We start from the raw sequence: 24,270 nt of genomic DNA on the forward strand, positions 1-24,270 counted from the left end.
CTGTCCCTCTGTCAGCATTTCTATGCCTTATGATAAGTGAAGATTGCCTCAATAGATTACAATGATTTTTATGCACAATGTTTATATCTTTAAAAGGAGGGTCTATTTATAGTTTTCTTTTTAAAAATATTTGTAAAATATTGCAGTAAAAAGTTAGTTTTTGTTTCAAAATCACTTAATTTGAGAAACATCTTTTTGTGCATGTATTTCAATGAAAATTGATATGCAGATATAATATGCTAGTTCAAATTGATTAGTAGTGTCAACTTTGCAGTAAAAAGTTAGTTTTCATTAAAAAATCATATATTTTGCAAAACATTTTTTGTTTGCTAGGACTTCATAGAAAGTTGATATATAGGTATAATTATATGCTGTTTTAGATTTATTTCTGGTGTCAAGATGGTAAAAATTTAGTTTTTTTGTAAAAAAAAAGCACAAGTTTGGAGAAACATCTTTTTGTGCTAGAGTTTCAATAGATTCATATACACATATCAGTTGGTCGCCATTTTCTAAATAGCATCTACAATACATAAAAACAATAGTAGTACTTTGATTTAAACGCAACTTGATATCTACTTAGAACATATACTGAATTAATTCTGGTGTAAAAAATCATGAAACTTGATTAACCATGAAAATGTATTGCTTTGTTTGTATAAGTATTTATTATATATTTCTGTGCCTAACACAAAATTGTTAACATTCAACTTAATTTTATATCATGCATGATTTTATTTCAAAGGTTCTAACCTACCAAACAGATGGAATTTTATCCAAGGTGATCATGCTAACACTTCCAGTAAATCCAAATCTAAATCAGCTAAGGCCTACAGATGGTCCATGCAGAAACGTTTACAACATCACAAGAAAAAGTTAATGGATTTAGAACAGGCACAGAAAACTTTCTTTACCTCACAGTTTGATTCTCCAAGCAGTTCAAATACTCTACTTAAACAACAAGAAAAACAGTTTAGGAAAGAATTGTCACAGTATGCAACCAAGGTAGGAGTAACTAAAAATAATGCAAACGTCTATTGGTATTATCATATATATCTAAGTATTATAATTGAAACAGGTTGCTTAAATATTTTTTTTCCTGAATAAAATATTCTTTATCTCTTGATATTGGCAATATAGAATGAAAACTAACTGTTAAATCTAGCATTTTCTTCTTGGGAAATTAGATAATTGTTAATATCTAGTATGAAGTTATTACTGTTTTTGTATAGCATCTTAAGGATGTAATTCAGATGAGAAGAAATGATGCTGAAGTGTTGAGGAAGCTGACGAAATCCGGTGATGGTGGAGGCAAAGGAGGAGATGACGATGACAATGGAGGAATGTTAGTTTTATCTAAAGAGAAGACTCTGAAAGTGGTGCGAGGTCTGATGGCACTTTTACTGAACATGGACTTCACCTGTAATGTTGATCTTTTCTTGGTCACTTGTAAAGTAAGTATTAATCTTTTCTTAGTCACTTGTATAAGTATTAATCTTTTCTTAGTCACTTGTAAAGTAAGTATTAGTTCAAAGGATTGTCTCTTTTGTTGTGTGCTTGCTGTAAATCTTTTATCCATGTATGATGTGTATGCATGTTATTATGTTCCAGACAATTTTGTGATCCATACACTTCTGCATGCTCTTCTCATTTGTTCCCCCTTCTGTAGCTTCTTAAGTGCTTAAGTGTGTCTATTTGTTTGTTCATCTGAAACAAACTCTTTCTAGGACCTATGAACTTTGTTACATTGTCCAAACTATAGGTTGGGCATGTGAATGAGCTAGAATTTTTTTAATTATGCCCCCGCCGCAGCGGAGGGGGGCATTAAGTGTTACTTTTGTCTGTCCGTCCGTACTTTTCCTGAAATTGGTTTCCATTCTCTAACTTTAGTTTGCCTCAACCAAATGTTATGAAACTTATACATAATGCTAAGTACTGCAAAACACAGATCAAGTTTAAATTTGGGTGGTGTCACTTTTACTGTTCCAGAGTAATGCCCCTTTACCAATGGAAAAATTGCTGAATTTTTTCGTTTCAATTCTCTCACTTAAGTTTGCCTCAACCAAATGTTATGAAACTTATACACAATGCTTATTACCACAAACTCAGATCGTTTGAATTTGGGTGGTGTAACTTTTACCATTCTTCAGTTATATCCCTTTATAACGTTATATGCATGTGGGAGCATCATCTGTGTTCTATGGACAGATTCTCCATTTATTGAATATGATACTGCCCTTTAGAAACATACTGGGTAGTTACAATCAGATGGACAAAATCCTCTGAACTAAAAAAGTGAATTCAATTGCAACTAGAAAATGTTTCTTCTGAGTGTACTAAAATATGTTATGCTTATGATTGTAGGTATTGGCCACTGTATGTGTAATGACCAGACCAGCTGTTACCCTGTCAGAAGCAATGACACAAGACCAGTTAGGAAAACTGATACTACTGGCCTCTAACTTAGACCTCAATTATGGCAATGTCAGTTGGGGAGGACCATGGGCTGGGCATGCTATTACATGTCTGTTGCAAGATATACTAGATGGTAATTAAATTAGAGTGTACTGTATACTATAGTGAAGATTATTTGGTCTGACATACAACATATCCTTGGAACAAGTCATGGTTACTTAGAAAATTTTAAGATTAAATAAAAGTTCTTAGTGCTGTCCCATTGTCTAAGTTGTGAGAACGGATTGGGATAAAATTTTATCTTTCAAATATTACAAAAGTATATTTAGGATCATTTGGATCTATAGATAGTAAACTTTGTTTTTGAATGATAAAATGCAGTTTTGGATTGAACCAACTATGTTTAAACAATATTACAATAGGCGGTATAATTGTTTAGCCTATATCCTATAAGGTGGACTCAACTGAATTAAGGCTTAATATTTGTATTACAGGAGAGAAGTATTATCCAGCACCTATAGCCAGGGCAGATTTAACAGAGGATTTAGTCAATTCTGTCACAGATGAAAGTTTGCCTCACAGTGTCAGTCTACCTACCATGTCAAATTTAGATGATGCTGAACAAGATCAGGATCAATCCAGTGGAGAAAATAATGGTCAGTTTTGTAACCCTACATGTTTTAAAAACTCCAAACTTATGCAACTAACTATAACATTTAGTTGTGATGCTGTTTGAATGTCTATACATACCTTTGTCAGCTGTAATGTATTCTATGAGTAACGTGAATTCAAGTTGTCATGTTGTTTATTTTGGTTACAATGGCAGTCCAGAGAGAGTAAATTTCTTTCTCTTACCATATGCATAAGTGTTGTAGAAATGCCTGTATAGCAAGAGTGTAAGAATTCTTCATTTTTATTACTGATTAATTTAATTAAGGAATGACTGTAATATTTTTTCTGCCTATTGGATATAACCTCAAAAATTTGGTGCACATTGAATAACCTGCGTAGCCGTAACCAGAGAGCATGATTTTCATTACAAAATCACTTTGTCTCTTCCGGGACTTGAAAACGGGACCTCTGTACTTCTTTAGCTCCGTCGATTAGAGCACTGCTTTGTAACACAGAGGTCCCGGGTTCGAGTCCCAGAGGAGACAAAGTACTTTTTTAGCTCAGTCGGTTAGAGCACTGCTTTGTAACACAGAGGTCCCGGGTTCGAGTACCGAAGGAGACAAAGTGATTTTGTAATGAAAATCATGCTCTCCTGTTACACTCTTATGTTTCTATTAGGTAAACAATAAGTTTAATGTTATATAGTATTCCCATTGAAAACTGATAAGATGCAAATTGGTCTTGCATAAACATAAACATGTAATACATGTAATCTCTAAACCTAAATCATTGTAGATAATGAATCGGATTATAAAACTGAATCAACAAAGATGAACTTTGACAAAGAATCATCACTAATGGTGGACTTGCTGTTAGATGAGAGTGAATATGATGATGACACATCAGCCAAATTACATGAGTATGTTACAGGAGAGACACTCAAACCTTCTCATGTCCCTGGACCACATGAGATTTATGAATCAAGTATTCCAACTACATCATTGAATGGAACCATAGAAGTTTCTCCTGCTATTAACATGTAAGTCTACTTTTATTCACGGACAAAAGTTACGTTCTGTAAGGAAAATTACGACTTTTAGTTATTTATTTTTGCTGTGCAAATGATTTGAGAAAACATATTTCATTTTTATGCCCCACCTAGAGGCATTATGTTTTTCGGTCTGTGTGTCTTTTCGTTTGTCCGTCCGTCTGTCCCGCTTCAGGTTAAAGTTTTTGGTCAAGGTAGTTTTTGATGATGTTGAAGTCCAATCAACTTGAAACTTAGTACACATGTTCCCTATGATATGATCTTTCCAGTTTTAATGCCAAATAGGAGTTTTACCCCAATTTCAAGGTCCACTGAAGATAGAAAATTATAGTGCGAGTGGGGCATCCATGTACTATGGACACATTCTTGTTTCAAAACATGGACTCTGCAAATTCAACAAAAAATACACTTTGTCTGAACTGATTACAATTCTAATTTGCCATACTAAGAACAGTTTTATTATAATTGTAGACCTGCTGAAGCAGAAAAGAAGAAAAACTATTTGAAAAAAATATATGCTGAAAAGGAGAGTGTTGACCATATAATATCTATGGAAATGGGATCTGGGATTGGTCCACCTTATAAACAAGTGACAGCCTCACAAGGAATGTCCACAGCCGTTGATGCAAGATTAGAATTAGGCTTAGAAACACAAGCTGAACTAAAGTTGAAGGTGAGAAGCATTTACAAAGAATTTTGAATTTTAATTAAAGAAAAACTTGTTTTTAGTATGACATGTTACATGTTTTGTGTGTGTTTGTATATTTATTTTTTGTTTTCAATGGAAGTAAAAGATAATGGACTAATCAATCATAAAAGCTATGTTTAGAAAAAAAATCAAACACATTTTCTAAATACTAAACCAAAAAACTTCACATTCCTTACTATGCTAACTAAGTCACAATGCTTTTTGAATTATATAACTTTCAGGAAGGCTATTTGAATTTTATGATTTTCTGAAGATTTAAGTTCTTATAGTGTGTAACTATGACTATGCAATGATTTAGAAGATAAACGTAATTTTTCTTTCTTTAGGTGATGGTATCTTTACACACAGAGAATGTACAGCAGTCTTTCTCCTTTGCTTTGCCTACAAATGTTCCTACCAATCAGCATTTTGATCTGTACTCTTCCACGGATGATGAATTAACTGAAACTAACACCTTCATCACACAGCAGGTAATTACATTGCAACTAGGAATCACTCTACAGTGAGCTAGTATATAACAGACATTTTATTAAAATTGAGTACATTAGTAAACTCAGTAGTATAGTGATTTCTTTCAGCCTATATATAAAAATAAGGAGAAGTGGTATGATTGCAAATGAGACAACTATCCACCAAAGTTCAAATGAAGTGTATGTATGCTCATTTGTATCTCCAGTATTATTATAACATTTGATACTGTCATGATGAATGTAAATGATTAAGTGATTATTGATTTAGGAGAGCCAAAAATACTGCTTAAAGAATAGTAATTTTTTATGCCTCTGCCATAGCGGAGGGGGCATTAAGGTTTACCCTTGTCCGTCTGCCCCAAAATTGGTTTCCATTCTCTAACTTTAGTTTGCCTCAACCAAATGTTATGAAACTTATACACAATGCTTATTACCACAGCACTCAGATCAAGCTCGAATTGGGTGGCGTCCCTTTTACAGTTCTGGAGTTATGCCCCTTCAAAAAAGAAAAAAATGCTAATTTTTAGTTTCCGTTCTCTCACTTTAGTTTGAGTCAACCAAATGTTATGAAGCTTATGCACAATACTTATTACCACAAAACACAGATCAAGTTCGATTTTAGGTGGCGTTATTTTTACAGTTTTCTATTTATGTCCCTTTATAACGTTATATGTAAGAGGGGGCATCATCTGTGTCCCATGGACACATTCTCCATTTTTTTAGAATTTAAAATTGTCAGATACAAACAGAGGAACTGTGTACTAAAAATTAAAGCTCTCTTTCTGACAAAGAAACTTTTAATTGAATTGGTAAAATTTTACACCAAATAGTGATGATATTTAAATAAATCATGAAATAAAATGAGTGATACATTGTTGGTAGTCATCACTTTCTTCATACAAATTAATCTAATGTTAATGATTTTTTAGGGGGGGGGGTTGAGAAAAACGCATGAAAAAGCAATAATTCAGTCTGCAATTAACAACCAACCTTATCAGTTATGCTAATTTTTATGTCAGTCTTTATGATATAATTTAACAACCTACACAAAATTGTATTTACTTGCAGGTTACATCCCCTGAAATGCTGAGCCAGTGTTATGAACATTTATTTAGACAACTTGTACCAAACAGAATAAATCTGGATGCCTTGTTACAATTATGGGTGACATTAAATTGTGACAGTGGTCATGACGGGGGTCAAATTACCTTTGATCCTACAAGAACTCCTCTGATTCCTCTTAGTGAGACTGCAGTAGCAAACTTATTGAATGTTGTGGCATTAACACCAAGTATCCAGCTGTCAACATGGGTGCTAGTTTTCCAAACATTGTCTTTGTTAGCCAATCAGAAGGTGTCGACACCATCAGGTGACAAGTCAATGGTAGTTTCTATGATAGCTGACAGTAATTTGATATCAGCTATAAGAAAGTTTTTATCTGGTACATCAGAACATGGTCCTTTAGCTTCAGCTGTGCAATATACTCAGGTTGGTTGTATATAGTTTTGGTACATAACAAACTGACATATAGTACCAAAATCCTGTTCTAGAAATTAAAACATTGTCATTTTTTGTTTTAAAGTATAACAAATATATTATATTAAAGCATATTTTTTCGTTTATGATCTTATATATTGAAATAGTTGTTGCTAAAATTTAGGATTTTTTCTTAGTACATGTTTAACATAGAAGTAAAATGCTTGTGTTTATAATAAATTTAATTCAAATCTATATATTTTATATGATTTTGCTAAATTATTTCAGGTTGGACCATCTGCTACTAAATTTTTTTATGAGTTTTTAATGAGGTTATTAATCCGATGTTCTCCTGACAGTCTTGGACATCTTCATGAATTAATGCTGAAGCTAGTCTATACCTTGACAGCTGAAAGGTAATTATTGCATTAGAGATGTCCATTCTCATTTATTAAACAGTGATTTATTGGAAATTCATCTTGCAGTTGAAGTTTGAATATTGCTGTTTATCTAGAATAGATGAATTAAAAAGAGGACACAGATTCAGTCCTTAGCTAGGTCAAAACAAAGACTTTAAAATTAGTATTTGCTGTTTATCCACCATGAATGTGGCAATCAGGAGCAAGTGTAAAGACAAGTTGGATTAGAGTCATAAAAATTTTGTCTAGGTATGATTAAATGTCTACTGCAGACTGGTCAATGCACATGTTATGAATGTTTCTTAGTGTGTCATCTTAAACAAAGCGAGGTATATTCATCTTTAATCATGTCTTTCTCCTGAATATGAATGAAATATTTGCCTCTAGACATTACACATCCACCAATCAAATAATCTTGGTGTGCAAAATAAACAATAATTCAAACATTCTGATCTTTGTATTCACACTTTACATGCAAGAAATGCAAAAGGGTAAACTTGCGTAGATTTTACTTGGTAAACCTTATAAAAAAGATTGACAATACTGGATGGAGATTTAAAACTGAATTTAAATTACCAGAAAGTAATTTATTTTCTCAAAAACAACATCTATAATTTTCATTTCAATGGGTGAACCTTAGGCGATATCACAAACATACATTTTGCTTTTTGTTTTGTTAAGTTTGTGAGTGATTATACGATCGCAAAAATCACGTTGTCGTCAGCGTTGTCAGAAGACAGATGGTTTCCGGATAATAACTTTAGTATAAGTAAATACAAATCAATAAAATTTTAACACAAGGTTTATAACCACTAAAGGAAGGTTGGGATTGATTTTGGGGGTTATGGTCCCAACTGTTTAGGAATTAGGGGCCAAAAAGGGGCCCAAATAAGCATTTTTGTAGTTTCCAGACAATAACTTGTGTTAAAGTGTATGAATCGCTCTGAAATTATACCACAAGTTTCCATACTACAAAGGGAGGGTTAGGATTGACTTTTGGGGGTTATGGCTCAAACCAATTAGTAATTAGGGGAAAAACAAGGGTTTTTCTGGTTAAAGGACAATTTAAAAGCAGTGTAATGGAGGTAATCCAAATCAATTAAAAGAACACTTGTCTTGAGGTGATTAGCTGTCAATTTATATTTAGCAGTTACTATTAATTAATTTTAATTTTAGCCATGTATTTCATTTTATATTTTAAAACTTTTATGATGTATTTAAATGGGTAATTATGGTTGCAAACTCCATTAGAAATTTGAATTGAGATACTGACCATATCTTGAGGGAAAGATTTTTTTTTGGGGGGAATAAGGGAAAGGGGGGAGGTGAAAAAAATTGGAGGGGGGACAATTTTTCTCATTTCAGATTTCAGAAATCAAAAGAAAATTTCTTCAAATATTTTTTTTTTTGGTTGTTAATATTCAACAGCATAGTGTATAGCACAAAAGCAAAAAACCTGGGTAAAAATTTTTTTTGGGGGGAGAGGGTCAATTCGCAACAGCATAGTGTATTGCACAAAAGCAAAAAATTAAATATAAATTCAAATCATATAACCGATTTGAAGTTCTTTGACTACAGTTATTCTGTGTCAGAAACCTATTATGTGTCAAAAATTTAGTTACAATCCAAATTCAGACCTGTATCAAGCGTGAATATTGTGTCCATTTTGGCCCCAACTTTTCAGGGTTGGACATCTGCGGTCATATCCAGCTGCGCTTAGCGAAGCAATTTATTTTTATTATGTCATGAATAAGTAAATCATATTCCTTTCCATTCACTGTATTCTGAGGTGGAGAATATGGTGTTGTCATTTAATAGTCTCTTTGTCCTAAAAGACTTCCAATATATTACTGAGTCATATTCAAATATACAAGTGAGACATTTCTGCCTGTCCACTTGTGTTGATCTGTGGTGATTCTAAAATTCTCTACTACCACACAGACCAATACTTATGTTATCTTCAAGTCCTCTAATTATGATGATGTTCTGAAATGTACACTTTCATCAATGAAAAAAAAAATAACAGATATATTATACTGCAAGGTTATTTATAGTTGAAGAACTCACTGCTGACAACATATCCTATCAATAGATAACACACATGCATTATCAGTGTCAAATCCTTGACTAGGCATACATATATATAAGACAATTGAAGGTTATCAGACTTCTAACTTTTATATCAGTCATTCACATTTTTTAAGATTTTAGATCAGGGATATAATCATGTAGAAATCATTGACAGTCAGGAAAATGCTAATATGTTCCAATATTAAAGTACTTGGTTAGTTTGAAAATGAATTACAAATTGTATATCATAATTTGAACTTATTATTTCAGAGGAGCAATTCATTGTGGATTAGGACCTTTAGATGCTCAGTGTAAATTCATGGATGTGATTCTAGAGATTTCCTTTGAACAAGTTGATATTAGTAATGCTATAAGTGTGATAGAGTCTATTAGTACATTGGTAGATCAACATTTAATGTCTCAGGAGCGTGTGACTTGTAGGAGTTCTTCTGAGAACAGTATCAATGCTAGATCATGCTTTGGTGGATTGTTTGCAAGTCTGCTAAGAGGGGGTGACTCTAAAACAGCAATGGGAGATTCTAGTAGGGATTTGCTTATGTGCAGTTTGCTGAAACTTGTCAATAGTTTGATTCAAATCAAATTAGGGTCAAGAAATAATCAAGTTACAACATTGACTCATGATGCTGTATCAGACCCACATACTCCAACGAACATAAGTCTGTCGGAACCGGTGACAGATTCTACTAAATTATCTCAGGCTCTAGCTACTTCTACTCCAGTTGTTTCTATGACAACTTCAACACCTATGCTTACTATGTGTGATGATGACAAAAGTCAACAAACAGATGAACAGAAAACAGAAACTCGGAACAATGCACCAGTAGAGCCGATGTTTACTTATCTGACTGATATAATTCTAGGGCATAGACATATTATGAACAATTTGATTCAAGCTCTCAGCTATTGTAACAGTAATACAATGGCAGCTATTTTAGGTAGTCGGGAAATTTCTAGTCATATGCAAGAGACCTTCACAGGTGGTGATCCTATATCTGTAGGAGATGGAATTTATCAGATACTAGTGACGTTATCAAGACATTGTTCAGACCAAAAGTTAGTGTTGGAATCGTTACTACAATACATGTCTGGTAGCTACTTAGGTCTTGCATCAGGGTCACTATGTAGACTTTCAGAACCATTGTTATGGTTTGCACTAAAAGTGTTAGATTCAACAAAAGCTGTTCGCTTGTTTCTTGATATGAGTAAGTATAGTAAGAAATAATATTTACACTTAAAAGAGGAGACCTGTCAACATGACAACTTCACTAACAAATAAAGACTTTTTATGATAACTACCCTTATCTAAACTTTTTGTACAGATTATCTCAAATAAAATTGTTAAAGTAGGTCTTACTGTGCCATATGTTTTTACTTGCATGACAGTCATTGTATGATCCAATACAGATGAAACACATACAATCTTAAATTTTTACAACTAAAAAGAATGAATTACACACAGTCATGACAGTTACAACAAGCAACATATGATCAAATTCTATTGAAAGATGTTTACAAATGTTGTGATAGTTAACTTAATTTTCCTTAAGATAATGTAATTTTCTTTTAGATTTGAATCCTTCTATACTATTTGCTACACTGGTTTTAGTAGAGAATCTAAAATGTTTTAGACTTTTAGTGTATATTCGTTTCCAACAATTACAAAGATTGGCAAATATAATAATGTTATTGAAAATAGTTTAATACAAGAGATTTCATTGATCACCCTAAGAGGGACATCTTATCTTGAGCACACCAATAAATAGGTCCCTTGAAATTGTACAAAGTGGTTTGACTGGGACAATCCAGCAAACAAAAGAACATGTAGTATCATTTGTATTCTGTTTCTTTCTCACAAAAAGTTTGTGAAAAATCACAAAAATATATATTTTTTTTAAGTCTCACTGATATAGTATACAATTAGGAAGATGACTCATATTGTGTACTGTATTTTGAAGTTTTTTTTTCAGTAGAAATAGAGCCGATGAGCTTATGAATGCACAAATATATACAATGTACATACTTTATTTTTCAGACGGTATAGAAGTGATTTGTCAGAATCTAGTCAATACAAACAGTCGTATCATCAATACCTCTCCCAGCCTGATCTCAACTATAATGCAGAATCTGAATGGTAAAACAAGAGACAAACGTTCAGATTCAGATTCTGCCGATGGACTTCAAAACTTTGCGCCATTTGGTAAATTATTTGTTATATCTGCTTTTGGTGAAAAATTGAAAATAGACGTCATGTCACTTGTTTTTTTTTTTCATCTTTGAATGAGGACATCTGTTATAAATTATGCAAATTGGTGAAAACTAACATGCATTCAGTTCATTTAAAGCATGTGTTTCAAAATGTCACTGTTTCCTTACATAATTCATTATGTAACTGATCAGATTCTACTAGTGCCTGTTTTGGCCAGATAACTTATAGAAACTTTATAATGGAAGTTAATTATAACTTGATTAATCAACTGTTCAAGCAAGTAACTTCAAAAGACTTTACTATTTGACTTAGTTACTTTTGCTATGATATTCAAATAATGATTATTTATCAAAAGACTAGTTTCTGTATTTTATACAGTAAGGATGTTTTTTTATTAAAGCATTATTTTATTGTTGAAAAATGAGTTTGAAAAAATGTCTCATGATATTGTCAGATTCTAATGTGTCATTCTTGTTAATATTTTAGGATCAGTAAGTTCAAGTAGTCCCACTGCCAGTCCAGCTGAGGTATTAATACAGGCAGCACCTCCACACAGGAGAGCTCGTTCTGCAGCATGGTCTTACCATTTCTATCCAGATGAAGCATGGGTTGACTTAACAGTACAGTTACCTTTTGCAATTTTACTGAGTGAAGTACAAATCCAGCCTCATAGTGCTTCTCTTACAAGTAAGTTAGCTTTACAAATGCTTTCATATGTAGATTTTGGTCACCTGCAAGTAATTATTGTAAATGTTTTGTCTTTTCTTTGACAAAAAATAAATTCTTTCATTTTTGTCTCGCCTGCGACGAAAGTCGCAGAAAGTGAGACATAGGTATTACTATCCGGTGGCGGCGTAAACTATTTGTATAAAGCTTTATATTTCAGAAGGTAGAAGACCTGGATGCTTCATACTTTGTATGCAGATACCTTATGTTACGACCTTTCCGTCTGTCATATGTCCAATGTCCTTGACCTTATTTTCATGGTTCAGCGACTGCTTGAAAAAAAAGTTTAGTTTTTTTGTTATGTGAATTTCTCACTTATTATGAGTAATAGGATAACTATATTTGGTATATGGGTTCCTTGCAACGTCTACATGTCCATCAGACAGGGTTCACCTGACCTCAGCCTCATTTCATGGATCAGTGATCAAGGTTAAAGTTACGTGATTAGGTCCGTTTCTCAGATACTACAAGCAGTAGGTCAGCTATATGTGGTGTATGGAATGATTGTAAGGTGTACATGTCTGTCTGGCAGGTGTCATTTGTCCTTGACCTATTTTCATGGTTCATTGGTCAATGTTAAGTTTTTGTGTTTTGGTCTGTTTTTCTAATACTATAAGCAATAGGTCAACTATATTTGGTGTATGGAATGATTGTAAGGTGTACATGTCTGTCTGGCAGGTGTCATTTGTCCTTGACCTCATTTTCATGGTTCATTGGTCAATGTTAAGTTGCTCTTGTTTGGTCCTCTTCTCAGATACTATAAGTTATAGGTCAACTATATGTGGTGTATGGAATGATTGTAAGGTGTTCACGTCTGTCTGACAGGTTTCATCTGACCTTGAGCTTATTTTCATGGTTCATTGGTCAATGTTAAGTTTCTGTTGTTTGGTCTTCTTCTCAGATGCTATAAGTAATTGGTAAACTATATTTGGTGTATGGAATGTATTTTATTATTTAACTGCTGATTACTTACATTGAAATAGATTATTTTATAAAAATCTTTAAATAACATTAATAATGATAATAAATAATAAAAACTTTTAAGGGATCATTACTAAACCGTGATTAACAAAATCATTGGAAGGTGTGAAAATGTTAAAATAAGGTCACTCATGCATGAATGTTTAACATAGAATACAGTTCACTCCAGTCCCTTCATAAAGATTAATTGGCTGAATATGTACAGATTGAAGAACTTTTGAAATTTTGTTTGCACAACAGAATCACATTTACTAATTTTTGATACATATGAAATAAGATTTGATCAAAGATTGAAGATAATTTTATTGTGTTTTGGTCTGTTTTTCTTAAACTATAAGCAATAGGTCAACTATATTTGTTGTATGAAAGAATTGTTAGCTGCACATGCCTGCCTAGCATGGTTCATCTGACCTTGACCTCATTTTCATGGTTCATTGGTCAATGTTTAGTTTACTTGGTTAATGTTAAGTTTATGTGACAGTTGTAATAAAGCTTTATATTTAGGACTATCAACATAATATCAATGATTAGTAAAGAAGGCGAGACATTTCAGTGTGTGCACTCTTGTTACATAATATCACCTTAATTATCTGGACTTAAAGCAAGCAAAAATGCATCAATCAATCAATCATTTCTGGCTCTTAATGCAGAGTTCGCGAAAACTTATTTTGACCCGTCAGTCATGGGACCGACAAAGCATGATTATTTGTCAGTCCTACAAAATTTTAGCTAGTCCTACAAAATCTGTCAATTTTATCCTGAAATAAAAGTAGTAACATATTTTATCGAAAAATAACTTTATTAATATTAGTTTTATTCTTCGCACCCACAGGCAAATTAACAATGAAGGACCAGTTCAGGTCTTCTGATTGTTCTTATTTAAAGTCATCTTCACTATCCATTTCATCATATGAATCACTTTCTCGGCTGTTACAGTATTTGTTTGCTCCATTGTAGGGTTCAATCGCCGATTGTTTGTGTGGGATTGGCTCTATGAACAAATTTAGTAGGCCACGTGTAGATCGCCGCTTTGGTTTGTTTATAATAAATCTGTAAACCAGTACCGGAAATTGGCAGCGGGTACATCTGATAACCGATGTAAACACTTATTGGAAACAGTTGCGGTAAATCTAATAACCGATGTAAAAAAGTGCCGAAATATGCACTACAACGGCCGTTTTTACATCGGTCGTCGGGACCGGCACTAGCCTTCAAAATACTGGTCTGAGCCTCATTTTGACCGACAGGACCGACCATTTTCGCGAACTCTGTTAATGTCAGCAATGTGTAGGATAATTTATAACATTCCATTTCAAAATTACAATCTACAGCATCATCTGGATCTTGAAACAATCAGTTGTGTCTAATATGGTGACTTATTACCTTCCAGACTTGACATAGAAGCAAATTATGCTTTCATTAAACATTTTTCTGACTCCTAATTGTATTTACAGCATGCCCAGCCTATGTTTCTCTTGAGATCAGCCATGATGGAGTCACCAACACACCACAGTGTCAGCCATTGATGACTAGTAGTCTTGCTTTCATCAAGTTACAACTGCAGAGACCACAGATAGCTACAACACTAACGATCCGACTACATAAGGCTAGAGACTCTATGACTATTGGTCTGTCACAGCTTATGTTGATGGGTTATAGTGCATTTGGTTATACGGGTAGTTCTACACAGAACATATTGTTACCAACTGTGGACTTTATTTCTCAATCAAGGTACATATATTGCCTCTTTTACATTATCTCATGCTACCAAAAAATAATTATTGGGTAACAAATGCTTTTGACTTTCTGCATTTAATTTACCAATTGCATTTTCTATGGTTTAAGAGTACTCAATAACATTCTATATAACAATGTGTGGAACTTAGAAAGCAGGCCTTACATTAAAGGTGGTACCTTGTTTTTTACCCTTCTAAACTATTGGTGATTAGCTCCTACTGCAATATGTATTTTTTTAGTCCCCTACCGACAGAGTCGAAGTGGACTTTAGGTTTGCACTCCGTCCGTCTGTCTGTCCATCCGTCAGTCCGACAAATCAGTTTTCCACACTTTTTTTCTTCATGCTTGGAAGATATTGATTTGATGTTTGGTGTATTGTTTTATCATGACAAGTTACAGATCAAGTGTGTATTTTGTTCCGGTCTGATGATTTTGTGCAGAGCTATGGTCCTTGGACTTCTAAAATTCACTCAAATAATCAGTTTTCCTCACTTTTTTTTCATCATGCTTGAAGATATTGACTTGATAATTGGTATATGGTTTTATCATGACAAGTTACAGATCAAGTTCAAATTTTGTTCCGGTCTGATGATTTTGTGCAGAGTTATGGTCCTTGGACTTAGAAAATTCACTTGAATAATCAGTTTTCAACACTATTTTTCGTCAAGCTTGAAGATATTGACTTGATATTTGTTATATAGTTTACACCATGACAAGTTAAAGATCAAGTAAGCATTTTGCTCCAGTACAATGAATTTTTAACCGGTAGGGGACTATGTATTGCCATGCAATACTCTCAGAATGCTTGTTAAATAAGGTATTCATAGAATATATAGAAAAGTACTTCCTACAAATTAGTTAATTACCCATCTGCGTAAAAGTATAAGAGAACGAATTGCACTTTAAATGATTTTATCATTAGAGTTCATGTATAAATATTGAATTTTCTATTATCATCAGTCAGAATTCATCATTCTTGTTTTAATTACAGTGTAAGATGGATCAGACTTCTACACCATTGTTTGACAGGCCACAAAGAAGTAGAAGAATTAGTTGCAGCAGCAGCAGCCACAACATCCAGTCTACTTACCACTTGTTCTGCCCTCCTGGTATCTCCTGTATCAGCTTCATCAGTATACTACTATAACATAGAGGCTGTATTACTCAAGTTAGGTCTACATTCATTACAGATGGGACTAGTTTTGATTGATAATATACTAAGGAGTCCAAGTGTTCAACAACAGAGAGGTAATACGTCTAATTCATATAAAGGTCAATAAAAAATGTAAACAAGATCAATTTTTCAGACATGCTAAAAGAATTAAAACAAATAACTCTTTGACTTTTAGTTCAGTAGGGAACAGTTATATTAATGTTCATCTCACTAGAGAGCTGTCCTTATAGCTTAAGACATTATGCACATGCTTACAAATTTTGTTTGGTCTATATACCAAGTACTGATTAGAGTTAAAAAAAAGAAACCTGTATAATTGTTCAGAATTTAAAAAAGAAACCTGTATAATTGTTCAGTATTTTTCTTTTTCTTAGGTTGGATTTTATTCTGTTTTTTTTTTTATTGGGAAAATATTCTGAATTTAGATTTTTGAATTGTAGATCTGCGGACTCCATTCATGGGTAAAGTTAGTGGTTTAGCTAATGATTCTACAGTAGAATTACTATATCAGCTTGGCATTACTCAGGATCCTGGCACTAGTAAGAGGTTAGTCTCTCACACATATAATTTAGATTTTCATTATTTCCTATCTTTCATTACCTGTATAGACACATCTGTTAACCATCTACCAAATACTAATACACGAGGACAATCCTACCAAGTATGAAGCTTTCAGTCAAATGGTATCATAGAGTATCATTCACAAGATGTCATTATGCTACAATCAATGGAAAATAGTCAAGGTCCCATAATTTCCTCAAAACCTATCATGTCTTATTTTTACCATACTATCTTGCCTTTTTAATTTGACCATTTTTAATCTATCTTAACATTACAACCGTGTCATGAATTATTTATTTATAATGTCTTTTTAATGAGTATGTATTCCATTTTCTGTTGCTGAACACAATGTACTATTAATATCATTCAGTGTTACGGTAATATATAAGAAAGTGTCACAACCCTCTAAATGTCTGCTATTGTTCTGCAGTCTATCCTTGAGCCTATTATATTGCACGGTTACAAAGCAGATTGGGCATTTCACTATGGCATAGCAAGTTAGTTTATAATTAAGTATAAAATAGACTTATTTTTTGTCATACATTTTTTTCTTCATTTACAGAGTTCAGGCATTATTGAATTGGTTAGGAGATAGTGCAAGGGTTGCTTTACAGAAAACAGCCTACTCTAATGATGGTTACAGCAGAATTCCTCATCATACAACATTCATGTCTCTACCTAGTCCAGCACCTACACACATACATTGTGTAGCTGTTATACTGTGGCAAAGTCATCAGCTACCAGTAGAATATAATCTCAATGCTCTTATTACTAAAGATTTAATCAGGTAGGTGTTATTAAGAGGAAGCTCAGTAACTATGTTCATTCAGATCTATAGAAGCTTTTAGATGCAGATGCAAAGGGTTAAAACAAAAGTGAAAAAAAAAATGTATCCATTATAAATGCAACAAGAAAATCACCATTTGTTCAGTAACAAAACGTAATTAATGCTTTTGCTCATTTTTTGTGTGAAAATTGGAAGATGGTGTAAAGGATGAATAATACAATATTGAACTTTGCAATTGCTTAATTATTTAAAAAAAAAAAATGAGATTCAGTTTGATTTAATGACCAGAAGATGCTTGAGAAATTGAAAATATTGTTGTAAAAGGGACAAATGTTAAAGTTGTATTCTGTCAACAAAACTTGTAAAATTGTTTTACCTGATTTAAGAGATATCATTAAGTACGATTTGTTTTATAAACATATGTTGATAATTTCAGTTCTTTGTATGAATGGTCCATAACATTAACAGCAGAATCTACATTGAAGAAAGCAGTGGACGATGTTTTATGTTCTAGTTGTCATATTAGTCCAGAATTCTTTACCCAGATCCTAACATGGGTAGGAATCAGTTTTACTGCAGAAAGAAATGGTTTTTCAGAATCAGTATCTGATGATATTAAGGATAGTTCCCACCTCCATATAGAATCCATGACCGACGATAGTAAAGAAGCCAATAGTCATAACATACAAACAGTTATACATGAAAATCACTATATGGACCTGCCATCAATATATCTAAAGGAATTCAGACATATCAGTTTGGAAGAGACACATTTAACTACATTAGCTAATACATGTAAATCACCTGTTGCTATTAGACAGTTATTAGACTCTGGATTCCCAGCAGTGTTGGCACAAGGTTTATTTGAATTCTGTAATAAGATGATATCCAGATTTTCAGATAACTGTGTCAGTATGGAAGGTCTGACTGACACCAGTAAAACAATGAGTGACGAGTCTGCATCTGTTAATGCCTCTACAAGTCATAGTTCATCTGGTACCAGTCTAGGTAAGTACTACTTTGTTTTTACTCTGTTTAAAGGAAAGGATACATTTGCATTTATGTTTGTTCATTCATTCAGCCATCAAACTTTTATAACTGTAAATTCTTGTAGTTTTTGATTTAGATAATTTTGTGGATTGCCTATAGCATATCATTCATTTTACCTCATCTGTACATATGAGACCAGTAGGGTATAATTTCTTAGCACTGCTCACATTTAAGTTAGACTGATTAATATTATTTTGAATAGAATTCCTATTCTCTATTACTAGGGACATATGTAACAAGATATTACTTTGTCATTTTAAGTAAAGATAAATGATTTATTTTGCATCTCATGTTTGTACCATAATGGTCAAGAAAAAGTGTAATAGGATTCATATTGTTTTAACTCTCTTTTCAGACAAATCATTGTGGATAACTGCAGATTTAGTTGGTGCTGTGCTACACTTCTTTGCTGAACTGTCCGCTGAACCTTTGATGAAAGATTGGTTAGGGGAGGCTGAAGGCAACATCTTTTGGCCGTCATTACTGACATTGTTATGTAATGCTCCAGTACAAACTGCCACTGTCGCTCAACAAGCAGGAAATAAGTCAGAGGTAATATTTGTTTCGACATGAAAAATCACCGACTTTACTGTATAATCTTTACAGACAATGACAGTCTAAAACAACAGGAAACAAATCAGAATTTGTTATGGCAGGCAATGTTACTGGTCAAAACTGTTGAATTTTTATTCTCTTGCTATTTTAACTAAGACGGAACCATTTAAGTGTTGATGTTCTAATCATCATGTTTCATTGAAGAACTAAATGTTTGTGTGATGCAGTAAATAATTTATAATGTTATTTAAAATAAAAAGTTATTACATTAATTTTCTATTTCAGCCAATGTCAGTAGAAGATAGGACTTCAATAGAAACATCTGCTGTTCAGTTCTTTAATCATGTGATCTCTTGTCATCTAGTCAATCAGTTATTGTTTGCTAAAGTCATGTGTGAAGTCATCAAAGAACAATCTATAGGTCCTAAAAATGGTGAGTGGGCCAGAATATGTGGCAATAGTTTTTGTCAGGATTTGTAATCTGTATTGAAAAAGTTAAAGGTGCACCCAGATTCATTAAGCGATTTAAGCTTTTTTTTTAAAACGCCTGTTGACGGGACGTATTATGGTATACCGTTGTCCGTCTGTCCCTCCGTCATCAACATGTCGGATAATAACTCAAAAACACTTAAACCAATTTGCATGAAAATTTGGTAAATTGTTTATATCTATTGAGGTGAGCTCCCTTTTGATTTTTATAAATTTTGGATTTTATGTTCCGAATTATGGGGTTTTATTCATTAAAAAAGGGGGATTTTCCAGTTTTCTGACAATAACTCAAAAATGCTTTGAGCAGTTTTCATGAAATTGTGGTGAATTGTTTATATCTATTGATGTGAGCTCCCTTTCAATTTTTATAAATTTTAGATTTTACGTTTCGGAGGTGTGGGGTTATATTCATTAAAAGGGGGGATTTTCCAGTTTTCGGACAATAACTCAAAAGTTCTTTTAGCAGTTTTCATGAAACTTTGGTGACTGGTTTATATCTATATTAGAATAACCTCCCTTTAGTATTTTATAAATTTCTGATATGACATTGAGGAGTTATGGAACTTTATTCTTTGAAAAAGCGACGGGCGTATCATGGCGCAGCTCTTTATTTATCCATATTTTTCAAATATTTAAACATTGGGGAATGTTATAAATCTTGGTTTTGTTCTGTGTTCTCTAAATGTTTAATCTTTCTTCAAAAGTTACTTTGCATTTATTTATTTTCAATGGTACAAATTTTTGTTGATATTTGACTTCTTTGAACATTTAAATTTATGATTCACCTTAACTCACGAAATCAACGAAAATTGATATCCCACAAATAATAATGAATCCACAGTATTAGAAAATACACTGTCTTTTTCATTGTAATGTTAAAAGAATAATTACTTTACAGGGCCAGCAAGTAATAACTTTCCTCTGTCAGGGTTTGCTAGGTGTTTATTTCTTCAAGTTCTACTAGAGGATGAAAAAATTCTAGTGTCATTGAAATTAGAGAATCAACAACAGAAAATCCAGACTTGTAAGAATGCCATGCCTATGGAACATCCTAAGCTGTGTGGTGGTAGGAGTTGTCAATGTATGTTGGTTAGTCTACACACAACATGTTCAGAACTGTTGCAGAAATTATCAGGTAAGTTTAGTTAATATATAATGAACTTTAGATAAATATATTTATAACCTTTGTAATATATGGTATAATTGTCAATGAGACAGGTGCCTTCTTCCATAGAATTAGGAATAAAATATGTAATAACCCTTGAGGTGTATGATATAAAACTTATGTCCAAATACTGGCTACTTTGGGAACTTGCTGTATTACTGAGTATATAACTATGATGCTCTGCTAAGACTTGCTCATGCCTCTATAGATATTTTGTTAAAGGGGCAAAAGTGAAAGTTCTAACATCAATTTTGTGACATTTGTCCTCTCAATATTTATAGTTCTTTTCAACAAAGTTGAGGAGATTTATATGAGTATCCAGGCATTTCTCAGAAACTAATATACAACAGCCATATCTGAGTTCACTTCTTATACACCAAGGTTGATGGTATGGGATTTTTATTAAACTGTTTATTGAAAAGTAGGTCACATGTACAAACTTCAAAGTCTAGAATCCTTGCATGGTGCATGTTTATGTTAAAATTCTTGGATTTATGCAAATAAATACCTTAACATTCATAAATCAACATGTAATTTTAATATTTTCAGAATCCTATTCTTTGCCAGGACATTTTATAGACAAACCATCAGAGAAACCATCAGACGATGCCAAGAAAGATTTTGGTAACATTACTTCTGAATTTACAGATATCTCCAGCACTGTTGGTAATTAATATTGCACAGCTTTCCTTCTATTCTGATATATTGTGATCCAAAAATTTAGTTCATTCCTGGACCTATCTGCCTAAGTTTCAAATTTCACCTACCATAGTTAGTGTGTGTGTGTGTGTGTGTTTTGTTGAGGTACATTAGAGAATTTACATGTTAAAGTGTTGCCATTTTTATTTCATTATTTGCATTTTGCTATCAAAATAACATACAGATGAGACATATCTCTGTGTCAATAATTTATTTAACAGGACCTTCAGTTCACTTTTAAAAGATGCTTGTAACATTTTTTTTAAAGATTTAAAGACTGCTTTTTCACCAAAAACAAATATAATGCTGTATGAATATTTTAATTTACAGTAAAAGTTATGATAATGGTCATCCTTTAAGAAACATGAGCATTAATTAGATGTTTTTCAGTATATGTACACTCTTTGTTACTCTGTCTTCTTTCTCTAGTTTCAGGTCTGATTGCTAAAGAAAAGCGTGAGAAAGATGATAAATTATGCAATAAAGGTCTTCCTCCCCGCCCTCCAACACGGAGGAGAAGATATACTGCTGACACCGTTAGTTCACAACTACAGCCTCCAAACTTTACATTGTATCATCCATTATTACCAAGTAAGTACATATTTGACAAAAACCTCAATGATAAGTTAGGATTGTTACATTTGTAAAAAAAAAAAAATTAGATTCATGTAAATGAATGGCACATCTGATGTACAAAATTATTACCTGGTTTATTTAACTAGTTTACTAAATTACTTCCTTATATATTCTTACACACAATGCCCATGTATGTAATTTTTGTTCCATTTTTATCAGGAACTGTGATGCTATATTTTGTGATGCGTTATCATATCCATCCATTATTGTGTAGTAGCTGACATTTTATTTTAGAAGTGAGAATTAAGTGTTGGCGATAACATATGGTGTCAACAATTGTTGAAGTTTGTTATTAGGTTATATAGGAGAGACATATCTCTGAAAATAGTTTATTATAATAATTATACTGTTTGTTATAGATAAACCACTACCAGGAGATTTAACCTTGTCCCAGCTACTACAGGTTTTACATCTAAGAGGATTACAGCATGGCAGTAGTTTACTGGAGTTTACTGTTAAGTTAGAGAGTAAAAAGTCTACTGAGCAAAGTAAGTCAAGCATGCTCTATGATATATTTGTCACAATTAAAAGTATAAAATATGTCGAGCAAAGAAAGCTAACATGTCACAGTTGTAAGTGAAGATTGCTGAGCTGAGCAAATTAAACCAACTGAAAAATGCTGATCACAATTGAAAGTATCAGTCTGATGAACTGAGCAAAGTACAACAATGGGCCCAACCACCAAATGGCCAGGACATAGGTATAGTCTTTCCCATATTTTAGGCCCTTAATTCCCAGGAATAAGCATTTTACAATTAGGCAGGGGTTTGGGGAGGTGTGGGCTTTGTGTTGTACCCACACATCCTGCGGAAACATAGAGGGCAATAAGTGTTACCCTTGTCCTCAACCAAATGTTATAAAACTTATACACAATGCTTATCACCACCAAACAAAAATCAAGTTCAAATTAGAGAGATGTCACTTTGGCAGTTCTTGAGTTATGTCCCTTTGTAAATTAAAAAATTGCAGAATACTTACAAGCGGGGTCATCTGTATCCCATGGACACATTCTTCATTTATTTTGATTTTCATTGGGAAATTTATAGAAAAAAAGAAATACTGATATCTAAAAAAGTGTTAACAGATGATTGGGATCTTTGTTTGTGGCTCTGCTGTCTTGTAATGTCACTTTTTTTAACTCACTTTATTAATGCTTATGCATTTTGGACCTTAATTCAAAGGCCATCTCTCTTATAAGATCAGTTTTCTGTTGTCCTGAGGGTAACCTCATGTAAAGGTTTGACTCTATAGTTTTTAATGGAGAGCTGTTTAGTTGGAAAATGTACTGCATCATATTATTTTTATATGACTGCAAAAAATTTTGTTTCCGGACAATAACTTTAGTTTAAGTGAATGGATCTCTATGAAATTTTACTAGAAGGTTCAATACCACAAAAGGAAGGTTGGGATTGATTTTGGGGGTTATGGTACCAACAGTTTAGGAATTATTGGCCAAAAACAAGCATTTTTGTAGTTTCCGGACAATAATTTGTGTGTGAGTGTATGGATCTCTCTGAAATTGTACCACAAGGTTCCATATCACAAAGGGAAGGCTGGGATTGAGTTTGGGTGTAATTGCCCCAAACGTTCAGGAATTAGGATAAAAAAAGGGATAAAAAACAAGCATTTTTCTAGTTTCCAGACAATAACTTGTGTTTAAGTGTATGGATCTCCCCTAATTTGTACTACAAGGTTCCATACCACAAAGAGAAGGCTGGGATTGAGTTTGGGGGTAATTAATCCAAGGGGGGGAGTTCAAAAAGTTTGGGGGGGGGCGGATTTTTTTGGTGGGTTTATACTTTTTTTCTTCAAGATTTTCAAAATTTCAAATTTTTTCAAAAAAAAATTTTTAGGGGGATTTTTTTCCTAAATATTTTCCAATTTTACATTGATTATTTCTGATTTATATATAAAAGCAACAAATACTGATATGGTAGGAGATACACACCAAACAGGGTGTGTAAATTATTATATATAACGGATTAACTAAGTATTGTGCAACAGCACAGTATTGCGCAATAGCAAGAAATCTTCAATTGCACAGTATTGCGCAATAGCAAGAAATCTTCTATTGCACAATAGCACAGTATTGCACAATAGCAAGAAATCTTCTATTGCACAATAGCACAGTATTGCGCAATAGCAAGAAATCTTCAATTGAAAATAAATACAAATCTTTTAACCAATTTCATTGGGATTAATTTAAAGTCTTTAATTTTTGGGGGTTCTAACCTTGTATTACTATTTTGGATATTGGGCCCCATTTT

General features: G+C 33.0%; 1 protein-coding gene across 3 annotated transcripts in view; it reads left to right on the forward strand.

Annotated features, from left to right (window-relative positions):
• Positions 1-24,270, forward strand: part of LOC127738169 (baculoviral IAP repeat-containing protein 6-like) — a 77,769-nt gene that overhangs the window by 34,894 nt on the left and 18,605 nt on the right. The window contains exons 25-47 of one of the 3 annotated variants that reach the window (XM_052249305.1): positions 743-1,002; positions 1,230-1,451; positions 2,362-2,545; positions 2,907-3,068; positions 3,820-4,063; positions 4,544-4,745; positions 5,108-5,251; positions 6,320-6,739; positions 7,016-7,143; positions 9,487-10,439; positions 11,270-11,434; positions 11,930-12,130; positions 14,605-14,881; positions 15,879-16,135; positions 16,502-16,607; positions 17,185-17,409; positions 17,846-18,417; positions 18,815-19,011; positions 19,300-19,447; positions 20,402-20,638; positions 21,218-21,334; positions 21,797-21,958; positions 22,363-22,491. In XM_052249305.1, coding sequence (XP_052105265.1) covers positions 743-1,002; positions 1,230-1,451; positions 2,362-2,545; positions 2,907-3,068; positions 3,820-4,063; positions 4,544-4,745; positions 5,108-5,251; positions 6,320-6,739; positions 7,016-7,143; positions 9,487-10,439; positions 11,270-11,434; positions 11,930-12,130; positions 14,605-14,881; positions 15,879-16,135; positions 16,502-16,607; positions 17,185-17,409; positions 17,846-18,417; positions 18,815-19,011; positions 19,300-19,447; positions 20,402-20,638; positions 21,218-21,334; positions 21,797-21,958; positions 22,363-22,491 — 5,712 coding nt within the window. The remainder of the gene's footprint in view (positions 1-742; positions 1,003-1,229; positions 1,452-2,361; positions 2,546-2,906; positions 3,069-3,819; positions 4,064-4,543; positions 4,746-5,107; positions 5,252-6,319; positions 6,740-7,015; positions 7,144-9,486; positions 10,440-11,269; positions 11,435-11,929; positions 12,131-14,604; positions 14,882-15,878; positions 16,136-16,501; positions 16,608-17,184; positions 17,410-17,845; positions 18,418-18,814; positions 19,012-19,299; positions 19,448-20,401; positions 20,639-21,217; positions 21,335-21,796; positions 21,959-22,362; positions 22,492-24,270) is intronic. The other 2 variants (XM_052249309.1, XM_052249308.1) reach the window with 2 other exon arrangements.

Source organism: Mytilus californianus, unplaced genomic scaffold, assembly GCF_021869535.1.
Source record: "Mytilus californianus isolate M0D057914Y unplaced genomic scaffold, xbMytCali1.0.p SCAF_4, whole genome shotgun sequence".
NCBI lineage: Eukaryota > Metazoa > Mollusca > Bivalvia > Mytilida > Mytilidae > Mytilus > Mytilus californianus.